Source organism: Anastrepha obliqua, chromosome 1, assembly GCF_027943255.1.
Source record: "Anastrepha obliqua isolate idAnaObli1 chromosome 1, idAnaObli1_1.0, whole genome shotgun sequence".
Lineage (NCBI taxonomy): Eukaryota > Metazoa > Arthropoda > Insecta > Diptera > Tephritidae > Anastrepha > Anastrepha obliqua.
The window spans coordinates 35,775,271-35,790,475 of record NC_072892.1 but is presented as its reverse complement, the minus strand read 5'-3'; the positions used below and the strand labels follow the sequence as shown (position 1 = coordinate 35,790,475).

Here is a 15,205-nt window from a genome sequence, read left to right as displayed (position 1 = left end):
AATTGGGGGACATCAGAATTAGTTTTAGAGGTATGGTTCCTTCGGCAAAGTTTCTTATTTTGATCTTTAGAATATGATTTTCACAGAGCAATGGGCGATTTTTTTGCCTCCCCACAAGTCGACCCGGCCTAGTATGTATGTATAGTGTATACGTGTATATGTAATTGAGGGAAAGATTGAATACAACAACAAGCTAGCGAGGTGAACACATCTATTAAGAGGCATTACTTTTGGCCGTATAAATATAATGAAGGTTCAAAAAAATATTTTTGCCAATAATTTGCTGTAAATAGTTAGCGCACACTTTCCACCGACAAGTGGGCACATCGACCTAACAAATAATGTGTTTAAATATTTATGGAAGGATGGTTTATATATCTAAAAATTATGGCAACTAATGCAGGCATTTTGTTACAGAGCGACTTGTTATCGATGATGCAGATAAATACTTCCCTATACAATAATCGGCGATGACGCATTTCCATTATGAAGCCGTACTCAGAAAAAAACAATATAAAAGAAAACAAATATTTAATATTCGAATTTCGAGAGCTCGACATATTGTGGAGCATGCCTTGGAATTCGGGCCAACAGATTCAGAACTCTACAGCATATAAAAAAATGTCCATAGAAAATGTAGAGCTCACAACGTAAACATGTTGTCTTTCACACCACCATATAGCTCCTGGTGACGCTCAAGCATGCTTGTCCAGCAGCTTATATGTGTGCGTGTCGGGTGGCACACGTATTTGCTTCGTGTCACACATACTTGTTGTGAGGATGCCCCGCGCGCTGTTCGTCCTGAAGTCTTTAACTCCGACGCCTTGCTCGAACTCGTGTAAGCTGAGCCAAATTTGACAGTCGATATGATAGCTCAGAGGTTAAATTCATCGCATGGAACAGTTCACAGGCATCTGGTTGGGAAAAGTTTCAAAGCTGGGGAAATGGGTTCTGCATAGACTTTCCGTCGTCAACCTTCAGCAGAGGGTGAATGTGTGTTCTCAGCTGCTGCAACGGCTTGGAAATGAAAGTTTTTTGAACCGTATCGTTACTGGTGATGAAAAATGGGTCCTTTACAATAATCCTGTTCGCAAACGCCAATGGTTAGATAAAGATGAAACACCAGAACCGATTCCTATAGATGACCTTCACCCCAAGAAGATTCTCCTGTCTATTTGGTGGGATATGGCCGGTATTGTTTATTATGAACTTCTGTAACCAAACCAGACAAAACTGCTGATTATTATTCCCATCAGCTATCAAACCTGAATGAGGCATTTAACAAAAATCGACCGTCTTTAGTGAATAGACGCAAAGTTTTGTTTCACAACGACAACGCAAGACCTTCGGGCCACGGATACTTCCGGAGATACCTAACCCGTATGGGCCAGGAAGTGCATATACTGCAAAGCGCTGAGCGATGACGCTAAACATACACTCTTTAGTTGTAATAGATGGCTCGCGGAAAGAAATGCTATGAGGGAGCAGATTGGCGGCATCGCACCGAGCAACATAATCAGCTAAATGCTCGAACGCGAGGGCAGCTGGAACGCGGTACAGAAATACATCGAGAACGTACTACGGGAAAAAAGATCAACCTCGACACAGTGCAGCAAAGTGAAGCCGCACAGATAGAGACACAAGAAGACGAGCCTATAGCATGAAACCTGGTTACAAATATGGTGGACCCAGACGTGGGTGAATAGAACTGGATACCGTTCTGGGCCCTCCCGAAGTAATACAGAGGGCAGTTCCGGGAAGAGTGTCTCCCCACAAGGAGAGAAGGGATCGTTTTAGTGGCCACACCATACGACGCAGCAGACGACGGTCGCCGTAAGTGCGAAGGCATTATGAACCCTACCACACCCACCAAAAAAAAAAAAAATTGGAAGAGACATCACTTTTTTGAAATGCAAAAAGTGAAATATCAAAAACATTTGCTTACTTGAGCAAGTGCTTCAACCTAAACTTATCACCTTCACCTTCATATCATTTTTCCTTTATTACTTATTCTTGGCGGGGAGCCTTAAAAAATTGCTTACTTACTTGATATCACTCTTTAAAATTTATTGCCAAAAAATTTGCTTCAAATTCATCAACTCAAAATTCTTAACAATAAAATCCAAATCCGTCGTCACCTAAATTCAGTAACTTACCTGTGACAGAATTTACCCTAAGGCAAATTTCAAAAGACGTTCAATTTCTTTGGTTGGACGAATGATACACCAGCGCCAGCTCATTTGAGTGCGAAGACACGTAAGTTGAAGATGCCTACAGGCGTCAACTGTATGAAAGCCGCTGCTCAACTTCATACACATACACATACATACCAATATCTACATATGTATGTGCGTACGTGCTAAGTAGGTATGCATATAAATGCCACATAAATAAGCACACAAAGGCGTATAAAGTTTAAAAGGCGACCTTTAACGCTGAGTTAGGTAAATAGTAAGCGAGCTGGTAAATCCCTTTGGGGCTGCCGAAGCGCCAGGTGAGATTTAAGAGATGACAAGAATAACATATACTTTGAAAAGTTTTGCCTGTTTATAAATGCAATAAACAAATGAGTAAATAAACTTTGAGTTTGCATGCGGGCGAATAAGAAATACGAAAGGGAATTACACAAGCAACAAGAGAGGGACGACGACTGCTTGAACTTCTACATACATACTTATGAAGGTAGTACAATAAGAATAAGTAAAAGAATAAAATATTTTTTATGAGTTTTTCATTTATTCTTTATTATAATGTATTCGAGAATTATTTTTCTTATTTAATATTTACTGCTAAGTTCTTGGACATTTTTTTGGAAATACAAAAACATTGAAATTATTTCCATTATTCATCAACTTAATTTATTTTTATTTTTGTGTTTATCATTATTTATATTATATAAATACTACTCTAAAAGCAAATTCAATGCCGCCATTTGTTACTCACTAATTTATATGCAGTAAAATTAGACAAAATTGTAAAAACAGCAGCACAAACAATTTGCACATTTAAAATGGCATAAAAATTTGTGTACCAACAATAACCCCGAATAAAAATTTCGCAGAAAATACATATGTAAGTTCGTCGCTTATGTGTACATTAGGGATGTAATTTATTTCGATTTTTACGATCCCGAAATGTTCGGAATATCGTTATTACAATTCCGCGGTACCCGAATTTGGATATTTCTTATTGTGCTGCTAACCTAGCTGTAAAAAATTTCCATCAATATTGTTTGGGAAGCTCGCCACATAAAGCGTGGTTAAATTTCAAGGGCCGATTTTGAATGTGAACCACACCTAAACGTCAACGACACCGTTGGACTTCTTTCTTTGGGGTTATTTGAAAGAAATGGTGTACGCCGATAAGCCAGCAACAATTCAAGAGCTAAAGGGTGAGATAATTCGGCACATTAATGGCATAGAACCTCAATTATGCCTCAGCGTCATCGAAAACTTGGACCATCGGATGGAGGTGTGCCGCCGAGGTCGCGGCGGTCGTTTGGCCGACATTTTGTTCCATACATAATTTAGCCACACTAATATTATCATAATAAAGAGAAATGATAATAATTTCTTTAAAAAATTGTATTTTATTCAAAATCAACACCGGCCCTTGAAACTTAACCACCCTTTGTAATAAATAACAAATAAATTCGTTTTAAATCTAATTTTTCACTTAAAGTGAAAATTCTTTCATTAGAACAAAACAAAAGATGGCGCTTAAGCATGTTCATAAAAGATAAACTAATTTAAGGTATGTCGCAAAAAGGTCGTTGCAAAAGGCCTAGGTTAGGTTAGCATAAATGGCTGCCCAAACGAGCGCACACTTGAACAAATAATCAAATTCGTCCATTGTGATGTCATACAGAGGAGGAAAACCCGAACAGTGGGAAAAAGGAAGAAGGAGCTATGGATTGAAGGGTGAAGACCAAACGGTGACTAATTACCGCTTCAAGCTGCTGATGAAATTCATCAGGAGGCTAATATGGTTTAAAGGTCTGCTATATCCGCAGGTGTAGGAAAATAGTGAGGGTCCCTATATCTGGATCGAGAACAGGGCAGCCGAGGACGGCTCCACCTCATCCTCCATACAGCTTCTACCGCAAGGACTTGAGCAAATCCCAAGCTCCACCGGACACACAACAAATTCGAGAGAGATATGGCTTTGTTGGTCTCAGAAGTTCCCTCGAACGCTCCCAATCTACACGTGCCCAGAAGGAGCTCGCGGCTTTGCACATCTGCGCACTAGCCCAGTGCTCGCTGAGTTGACACGAAGCCCATCTTTGCAGGAGCAGACCACAGGCTCTCAGCGGGCTCCCAATCTTCTTATTGTGCGATGAAACCCTTTCGAAGGTTACTTGAAGAGCCAGCAGATTCCCGCTATGCCACCGTGAATGGGAACCCAAATGAACTTAATATCGAAGCAAAAGACCTAAGAGTAATTGGATATAATTTGTGATTGAAAATTTTTTATCTCGTGCAATTTAAGTGGAACAAGTGGAGAGAAAGAGGTTCGAATATATACTCGCTTATTTTAAAATAAAAAATCAAGCAAAAAAACGAAAGAAAAAAAGCAAAAACATTCAAAAATATCCATATTTGTGAAAACCATAAAGTCAGTGTTGCTTCCCCGCTTTATAAGGAGAATTTTCTTTCGCCATTTCATATATTTCGTAAGAAATTACTAATTCATTCATTTATTAAAATTAATTTAATTTCCCAACAGTCCCGCAATTTTCGGAACTCGGAGCCCGTTAATGTGCTTGTTAATTTTGCATATCTGTAGGTATAAATTTATAGTAGCTTTTGATGTAAAATTTTATATATTTTTTTTATTTTGTTTATTTTTATTTTGTACACTGCATGCAAATTTAGAAAATACTTTTAATTAATAATTTGGTATGCTAAATGAAATACTAGAAAAGGAAATAACTAAAAATTTTATAAAATAACGCTAACACCAGCGAGTAGACAATGAAGAGCGTCGTATAATGCAGCACTTTTAGACTGAAAAAGATAGAGAAAAGTAAATATTTAACAACTGGTTATCAATAAAGAGATTATTTTTATTTTATTTATTTATTCGGTTTGAGCTATCGGACCTTTCACTCGCAGTAAGGGCTATAAATAACCTTCTGTACCCAACGGAAGTAGTCCTATTGACTGGCGCTACTACCTTAAATGTCTTACATCAGGTTATATTTAATCTAGATGTCCCCTGCCTCAGATTCGGGATTGTAATCAGTAAATTTTCCGCCTTGCCGATAAATTTGAAGATATCTGCAGCAGAAGCATTCTTGATTTCATTCGAATCCATTTGATCTCAATGAAAGATGTGCAGACTTGTCGTGGCCTAGGCAATACAGTTGCACAAGATATGCTCTGTGGTTTCATCCTCCAGACAAAGTCTATGTGCACTCTGTCTCATTCCCAAAAAGAATTTTCGAGAGATGCGAATTTAAGTAATAGTGACCTGTCGCATGTTATGCAGTTCCCCATTGTAGATAAAAGGTCTTAGAAGCTTTTTGGCTTAACGCAGTTCTTGTGTGAATTCCCAGTGGGTAATTCTTTGTATATTTACCTACTGCATTCTTCACTGCATTCAGCTTTTGCCCAGTGAATACCACAGTACGGTGCTGGACCGTGAAAATCTGCTGCCGACCCCACCCTAGCGAGTTCATCAGTAATTTTATTACATTTATTCAAGGGATATACTATTTTAATAGGAGTAACTATAAATAAACCATTAAAAAATCCGTAACTAATCCGATGAGTGTCTATCTGGATGGGCCCATATTTGAGCTGATACACTTTCGCCACTTTCGATTCATGACTTCTGTGCTCGCTACAAAATTCCACTGCTCGCCGTTTGAAAAATTTTTATAAGAAACAACAACGATTTAGCATTGATCTAGCAACTTTGAGCCTCTTCTTTTCGCCAAGCGTTAGCAACCGACTTGTATTTAGAGATCTGGCGCCGACATTAAAATACAAGAATTAAAACTGTTCTGGAGAATAAATTTTATTGCTGAGTGTTGAAAGAAATCAAAGATTGTGCGATGGCATAGAATCAGATGATAGAGAATAATCCAGGTAGATACTTTGGACGTCATCGTCACTTATTCTAAAAATTTACTTGTGCGTAGGATTGACTATTATAAGAAGCAAAAAATTTGAATAGTTTTGTGATTTATTCCATATTGAAAATTTTGGTTTTTTAAAGTGAAATAACTTTATTGGCTCTTTTTCACATTTTCGTAAACTTTTTCGTTTTAATTTTATAAGATAACATTTAATTTTGTAATAAATTTTTTGTGAAAACTTTTTGTTAAAGATTTTTTTTTTGCAATTTTCGTGAAACATCTCGGGTATTTTTTGTTAACAGCAAGTTTCATAATGGCATCGCCTAACTTTTCGACTTAAGGGGTAACACCACTGTACACGCGTAAAATAAACACGATTTTTAAAGAATTTTTTTGTATAGAAGGAAAGGGATTGATTTGGGAAGTTATTACTTATATACTAAAATACAAAACTACAAAGTTTGATCGAAAAATTTTACAAAATGGCGGCATTGGAGACATTTTTGTAATGTGGTTTCTCTTGAAGGAGCTCCGCGGCACGCAGCACAGAGGGTGCAAATTTTAATCTGGAACAAAGAAACATTTTTTTTCTTAATCTAGATAAGAATAGCTAGAGAAACACGTAGGGGATTTAAAAAATATTTATTTTTGTGGAATTAGCAAGCATTTGAAGGACTAAAAAAACGGCACTTAAATAATTATAACAATCGTTTAAATTAATCTATCGAAAATCCCCTACGCTCTTCTCTTAAGAAGGTTATTATTCAGACGTAGTGAAAAACCTGATTAAAAATATTTAAAATTGTTTGAGTTATGCTGCGTGCCAATTTCAGAAAACGTGTTTTGAGAAAAACGCGTTTAAAGTTTGGAAATTTGGAGAAGTCGTTAGGTAGCAGTCACTAACGCTTGGTTAAAAGCTTAAAATATTTATGAAATAAACTTCGGTAACGTATAAAACTTTTTGTTCTGTATTTTAAAAGGTTCAAAGAATTTTTTAAGCTTATAAAAAAAAATCAATTTTTTTGAAATTTCTAGAGTGGTGTTACCCCTTAACAAAGCGGCACCATACGAACTCGTATGTTAGTTATGCTCGTGTGTGTCGCAATAAATATCGGGTGCTTTTTTTTTAGCTGCAGGGGAATAATCGACATCGATAACTATGGCTTGACAGTGGATAATAGCAAACTATGTTGACATTTCTGTTCAAAAAGTTTTGGCAAGCCATCATGAATCGTTTAACGCCAGAACAATGTTTCCACATTGTGGAAATTTACTTTGAAAAAAATAAATTAAAATCATCAACGTTCATAGAGCAAACTGTTGAGCAAAGCCAGCGAAATGTCAATTCATCGTCGTTGTCAGCTGGCCAACAAGCTGCCCTTCGATTTCTTGGAAAATTTTACGTAAGGATCTTGGCTTACGTACCTATTAAATACAGCGCGTGCGGGAATTGAAGCCTAATGACATGTCATGAAATTATCTACCAGATCTCAATAAAAAAGAAAATCACTTTAACAGTATTTCTGTTTTGTATTATCATTTTAAGTTTTTGAGCTTTCAAAAACACGCGATAGATGAGTACAGCCGACAAAGTGCGATTACCGTGAAATTCTTTTGAGTCCCTTAATCCATCGTCATGTATATAGATGAACTCGCAGTTTTTTAAGAATGCTGGAGTACCCGAAGCTTCGAATAAACCTGCAGTCCGCGCTTCGCAGTCCAATAACAACCCAGCCTGCGCTCTTTTTATCTACGATGTCTACGAGTGCCTCATTTTGGCATTGCGTTAAGTGTCCAAGTAGGAGTGGTTCACAGCTTCCCACTACTTCCATTGGGGGTAACTCTTTGGACCCTCAATATCTACTTAACCTGTGCCATCTTAGCCAACAAATTCCACCAGATGAGCGTTTTGTTCTATTCAATTGATGTCCTATTCTCCTAATATTTCTTCTGTTTTGCCGCTTCCCCGCCTGCCACTCCTTCTCTTTTTCCTACCATTTTTAGAATTCCATTCCCAATCTGAAATTTACTTTAACCAATTTCACCTTTGTTGCCAGCCTCTTCTTTTTGTTACTTCATACTTTCTTTGTATGTCATTTCTTCTCATAACTCACCGCTCATGACGTTTTATCGATTCCGGCACACTTCGTGGATCATCCTTCACCACATATAGGCGCAGCCCCACCAAGCTGACTCGAAAGAGTTCCTTCCAATCGAGATGGCGCATATCAAAGCCAAATAGCTGCTTATCGGCACCTTCCAATTTCTCTGATAACGCGCGCACATTATTATTATCGAATTTGAAATCGTTAGAACTGAAGTATTCCATCACAGAGCAAAATTTGTGTATTTTGCGGTAAATCTTTAACATTCTGTAAAAAGGAGATAAAATAAAAATTTGTTGGATGTTTCATGAAATGTTATTTTTTTATTTGGATAAATTTGTAATTTCTATCGATTAATCGGCTTTCGATTTTTTTATTTTAAAAGACATTGCTCAGTAAAGGAATCGATTAAAATAAGAGCATCAAAGAAATAAAAAATTTAAGTTAACTTTTCTTAGCTGCGATTTTTTGTTTTAAGCGTGGAAAATTGATTGATTAAAAAATTCGATTGAGTGAAGATAGATTTAGTGAAAATTCGATAAACCCATGGCTCATCAAACTAAAACGAGCGCTGATTACACGGAAAGTTTTATTATTTTTATACGCACCTTGGTTTCTTTCCAACGACAAGCATGGACAGATCCATAAACATGGCTGGCACTGTGTGATAGAAAAATGACAAAATCACAAATTGCCAACGCCAGGGTACAATTGTGAAGCGTGGATACCAAATGGATTTTCGCATCGGTATATTGCAGCCATATTCGAAGCCATATTCCATATACTCTTTCCAAGTGACCATATTGTCTGCATCAGGCACATAATTGTAGATGGGCGGTTCATCGTAACTATAACGAACAGATTCGTTAAATTAAAAATTAATAAAATTATAATAATTAAAAGAAAACGTTTTTTAGGCACTAATATCGAAAAATATTTGTTACTTGTTTGCGTGACTTACGTGTTACGCGCTATATCCCAGGCACTGGCCAGCAGCGCATTTACCGACAAATCTACTGGTACGATGTTGGCTTTGTTGTCAACCTTCCCGCTGAAGACACGCAACACGCCGGAACCAATGCCTACTATTATGCCACACGGTCCATACATGTTATCGATCCAACCGGAGATGGGTTCCTTGTAGGTGGTGATAACTGGCAGGGAGAGGAGGAAAGAAAGCATATACATACAAGTCATGCACTTTGATTAAACTTAAAATTTTAAGCACCCACAAAAGCTAATGTTGGGTTATGCCCCTTAAATTTAGATTCGCTCCAAAGATTACCAAATGAAAAACTAAAATCCCTGGCCAACGTTGTTCAATTCATATCAAAATCGAGCCATAGAAAGGCTTTGTATTGAAAAAGTAGCTAACATAGTACATAAACACTGCAAAGGCAATCCGAATATTTTATTTTTTGAACTTGCTTATTCTCATTCTGTTACATATTGTTATAGTTAGTCGTTTATAATAAAGCTGTGAAGCAACACGTTGCGTTTTATTTTCGGCTCTATTACTTCCAATAAGACTTGCTTGACCCGCCATCCAATTCTTTTCTTTTATCTGAAGACTATGGTTGTTTTGTTCGGATTAACGGAAAGATCTTGTCTCACTCACCAGTCATCGATTTTGGATTTCATTAGGGGTTTATCCCATGTTAACGCACAGACATCGTCCGCATATGCTTGGACATGAAAACCGAGTTCCTGCATCTCCGCTAGTAGAGAGTCTACGACCTAGCACCACACCAGCGGAGCAAGAACACCCGCATGGGGACATCCCTGCTTGACCCTGACGGTGATTAGTTCGTCACTGTCCTCACCAGCGGTTAACAGCCTCTCAGAGAGCATGAAACATATCCATTTTACAATGGTTTGATTAACTCTGTGTCGAACGTGGCATTATGAAAATCCTCCTCAATATCCGCGAACACGCCCATTGTGTATTCTTCAGCTTCCAGCCCGGCTTCAATCTTACTAAGAAGATCGTGTAAGGCTTATTCACATGATTTTCCACTCTGGTAAGCGTGTTGATTTCTACTAAGTGGACTTCTCGGCAATACTCCCACTCGAATATGTTTCTCCACCACTCGTTTCAGACTTTTCAACACGAATAATTTGAAACTGATTAGTCTTAAACTTTTTGATGGAGAATAGTCGTCCTTAGTTGGTTTCGGAATAAATACTACTCTTACGTGTGGCCATTGGGATGGTATATAACCAAGTGCAAGACAGGCTGTGAAGATCCTTTTCAGGGCCTCAATCAGCCTGTCTCCTCCTTTTTTAAGCATTGCTGGATATATTCCGTCAGGTGCAGGGGACTTAAATTTCTCTGAAGAAGACAAGGAAAACCTTATCGATTCTTTTGTCACTATCCGACTAGCAATATACCAGCTGTACCTAGAGGTTTCACCGTTGCTACCGTTATTGTTCATGCCACTCTCTACTTCAGAGAGTGTTATAACAGGTGGCGCTAAAATAATCCTCCTATCAGAAAATGCTATAAATTTTGCGATTGGCCCCTAATGTCAATTCTGTTTTGACATTTGTGTAGTAAACACATGCGAAGTACACGTTAATAAACAATGTTACGCTACACTGCTCCAGAACGCGGAAAATTGCTGACTATTTAGCCGTTCGCCTCGAAGAGACTGGCACAACACGAGAAGCGCCGTCGGCATCGACCAGACGACGTGCCACGCAAATGGGTATCAGTCGACGGTCTTTACAGCGAATTTTGGTACAGGATTTGAAGATATTTCCGTACAAAGTCCAGACGGTGCATCAGCTGTTAACTGCTGACAGCCAATCATGAGTGATGAGACCCATTTCCTACTTAGCGGGTACATAAATAAGCAAAATTTACGCTTCTGGGGCACTGAAAATCCGCGTGTAACCCACGAAGAGCCATTACACCCGCTCAAAGTCACTGTATGGTGGGCTGTTGTCGCTGGAGGAGTTATCGGACCTTTTTTCTTCGAAGACGTCGCGGGCCAAACGGTTACTGTGAATAGTGAGCGCTACAGAGCAATGATCAACGAGTTCTTTTTGCCGCAACTTGATGAATTGGGATTGGGAAACATGTGGTTCCAACAGGACGGTGCAACGGCACATACTGCACGTGCCGCAACCGATATGCTGAAGGATGCATTTCCCGGGCGCCTAATCTCCCGTTTTGGCGATTTGCACTGGCCAGCAAGATCGCCTGATTTGACCGTTCCAGACTTCTTTTTGTGAGGCTTTTTGAAGTCGCGGGTTTATGTCAACAAGCCTCAGGCTTTTGTAGCTCTTAAAGACAATATCCGTCAAGAATGTGAGGACCTATCGCCGGAAGTTTTGGCCAAAGTGATGGAAAATGCCATAAAAAGGGCTCAAATGGCAATCAACTGTGGCGGCGGCCATTTACATGACACCATATTCTCGACTTGATGTAAAAAAAATTAAAAGACCAAATAAAAATAATCCACAAGAAGAATCAAAGTTTTTCATTTTTTTTTTTAATTACAGCCAAAAAACATCGCAAGGTTACTTTTGCGCCACTTTGTACTACCCTGAAAATGGGTTTCCGATTTGGAAATGGTGTATGAACCATCAGGTGTTCGAATGGAATCCAGCCTTACTGAGCGGTCTAGATGAAGGAACTTACAAAGTCTTGCTGTTTCCCTCATTTCTTCGACGTTGCTGCAGAAATTTCTATAGGATTAAAGTTTGGATTTCCGTACTTTTTTTCAGGAGATACTGGAGAGTAAAAGCAAGTATTTTTCAAAGCTAACTTTCGTACAGCGGCTTTAAGTTACGCGATCCTTATCAACTGTTCATAGACGCATACTCCATTAAGCTGCAGCAAGTTGTGCAATGAGATTCAGGAAACAAAGTTACTCCTGCATAATAGTCGGACCAACGACTCCATGACGAACAGAATTTATGTTCAACCAAGGACTGAATTATCAGCAGCATCTTCAAAAATAGCTGCGAAGTAGTGGAAGTGGTTGCAAAACTACGGTAACTGTGAAGACACTGGACCCAAAAATTAACACTAAATATTTCCTTTCTTTTAGCTTTCGAGAAATACTTTTGTCTAAGAGAAGTACTAAGTAGTAATGAAATGGGGAGGATCCCCGCCGAAGGGTTTGAGATTTTCCCGGTGTATGGCATATTTTCTAAGAAACTTTACACCTCTTTCGTTTCCGTGATTACATAAGTATACCTATAGAACACTGAAGTAGGTCAATAAAAGATAAAAAATTACTATTTGAATCAACAAGTTTTAACATGCCTGTGTATAGAACGGGAGTACTGTTATAACTTGAAGCCGGTGAAATTACCACCTCGCTTCCGTTTGCAGTGCAGCTTTCTTTCTGGGAGACTAAATTTTATGACTCGAGCAAATGTTTGTCGCACTATCAAGACTATGGTTCCAGAATTTTGACCTCGAGTTCAATTAAACCGACTAGCTTGTTCGCATAGGACAAGCCTTGAAGTAGCCTCTGAAAAAACATCAAGTGATGTGATCGCAGCGCTCCCGGTTTGAGATGATTCAGTCGCCAAGTCTCTCGTTTTGGTTATTCTCAAAGGTTCCAGTAAGTTATGAAAAATGATGGAATAACAAACTTTGGTGGAATTTTTGAAAGTTCGATGTCAATAGTATCACTATTTGGTGGCGTAAATCGAAAGAACTTGAAAAAGAACCGAACTTAAAATAGGCAAAGCGCTTCACCAATTATGGCAAAACCAATGCACTTAGATAAGCATACATACATAAGGTATAACTAATATCTCTCTCCCACAAGTCCAACGCTGTCAAATTAAGAGATTTCCTGGGCATACCTCTTTAGTAAGACTTAGTGAACCTGCAGATACTTTATAAGACTGCTACAGCCAAAACAGTATTTATAAGATCCGGGCGGCTGCCGAGTTAAAGTTAGAGCCGGAAACTGAATGGTATTCTGCTTGTAAGTGTATTTCAAGGCGAACCAAATCTAACAAAATTTAGTCACTTTCGATGCAGTACGAAACGAATAACCGCAAATTGTTGTAAGGAAAATTTCGCTGCAACGTATAGGGGTAATGTAGAAGGGTTGATTTCAAATGGTAAACTCAATTTTCCTGCCAAAGTGTGTGGAGGAATGATGAAAGTCAGCCCCCAGAAGCGACTATTTCTACTTTATAACTCCACACGTTCCCAGGACAGTTGGTTCTACCCGGGTTTATGTCCGGCCAAGGACTGTCACTCCAGCAGCATTCCCTGTACATGTATAGGATGTTTTTTTTAGAGGTTAGGTTTTCAAGTTGGCACTACTTTTTTCGTAGATGGTCTTTTTGACAGCTGTCACTTGATTTATGCTCAGTTTGGTTTGCCATTTCATAATGAATAGACTTACACCTGAACAACGTTTGCAAATCGTACAAATTTGGGCCCAAAACGAGATGGCCACCGATCCCGATTTTCACAAGAAACTTTTGTTCAGCGATGAAGCTCACTTTTGGTTGAATGGGTATGTCAATAAGCAAAATTGTAGCATTTGGAGTGAACATAATCCACAAGCCATTGCTGAGACGCCGTTACATCCTCAAAAAGTCACTGTTTGGTGTGCTCTATGGGCAGAGGGAATCATTGGTCCATATTTCTTTAAAAATGAAGCCGGCCATAATGTTACAGTCAATGGAGAGCGCTATAGAGCCATGATTAATGACTTTTTCGTGCCTGAATTGGACGATGTTGATGTGGACGACCTTTGGTTCCAACAAGACGGCGCTACATGCCATACAGCCAACGCAACAATCGATTTATTGAAGGAAACTTTTGGTGAGCGCATTATCTCGCGCCGTGGACCTGTAGCGTGGCCTCCAAGATCGTGCGATATAACACCGCTGGACTATTTCTTGTGGGGCTATGTGAAGTCGCTTGTCTACGCAGATAAGCCCGAGACGATTGACGTCTTGGAAGAGAATATTCGGCCCGTTATTGCTGATATACGGCCCAAATTGCTGCAAAAAGTGGTCGAAAATTGGGCCTCTCGGCTGGAATTTATTCGAGCCAGCCGCGGCGGCCACTTGCCCGAAATCATTTTTAAAACATAATGGCAAACCCTTATCTTTATAATAAAGCTAAATTCTTGGCCATAACATTAAATTATATGCGTTTTATTTCATCTTGAAAACCTAACCTCTAAAAAAAACACCCTTTATTTTAATGTTTATGCTGCTACAACAAAAACAAGATAATTCTCAAACTCAAATAAATAGCTTATCGGGCACACAAAAATTTTAATTAATAAGACTCCGCCCAACTGCCGCTGATGCCTTCAAAAACCAAGTTTTGGAAAGCGGTATGAAAAAAAATAACTTTACAAATGGTATGAACGCGTACAGCACACAAAGGTGGAGAATCAGAAAAACAACAAACCCATTTCCTATCAAAATCAGTGTTATTATTCTCAGGCTCCTAGTATAAGTATGTTGCAGCCCCCGCATGTGCATGCAATTGCATTTAATTGAAATTACAAAAATTCATATCCGAATGAAGATTATATCAAATAGCACTTCTAGAAATTTCATTTTTGCAAAGCACAGAAATCGAATTTTTTTATGCCACTGGCCAAATACAAAATGCTCTCACTTTCCCAGCTAAATCCTTATTTAACTTCCGCCTGTCAAATGAATTGTTTTGTAAACGTTTGGGAAAATCCTTGTTGCCTTCCATCAAATCTTTTGCTAAAATCGTCCGAGGTTATTACTTTCAATTGGCCTATTTGCCATACAAGGATTACCACTTGTATTAGTGCTTGCCACCTGAGTCACCTGAACCATTTGAATCACCTAGAAAATCGACTTTGTGCAATTTGAACAACGTACCAAACTCTTACTTGGTACTTCCGAGAAGTGTTTTGGGCAACAGCAACAACAAACGTAATTCCCTAGCTTTGTGGTTTCCTCTTGTTGTTATTGCCATACTCATAGCTTTTCTTGTTTTTTGTTGCTGTCACCATTACTGCCACTGTACATAGTTGTAGCTGTT

The 15,205-nt window shown here is 38.7% G+C and overlaps 1 protein-coding gene across 1 annotated transcript in view; it reads right to left on the bottom strand.

The window, feature by feature from the left end:
• Positions 1-4,803: 4,803 nt before the first annotated feature.
• Positions 4,804-15,205, bottom strand: part of LOC129253183 (fatty acyl-CoA reductase wat) — a 94,333-nt gene continuing 83,931 nt past the window's right edge. The window contains exons 7-10 of the mRNA XM_054891454.1: positions 9,149-9,341; positions 8,796-9,035; positions 8,197-8,454; positions 4,804-5,006 (exon numbers count right to left, since the gene is read on the bottom strand). Of these exons, the coding sequence (XP_054747429.1) occupies positions 4,916-5,006; positions 8,197-8,454; positions 8,796-9,035; positions 9,149-9,341 (782 nt within the window). The 3' untranslated portion in view covers positions 4,804-4,915. The remainder of the gene's footprint in view (positions 5,007-8,196; positions 8,455-8,795; positions 9,036-9,148; positions 9,342-15,205) is intronic.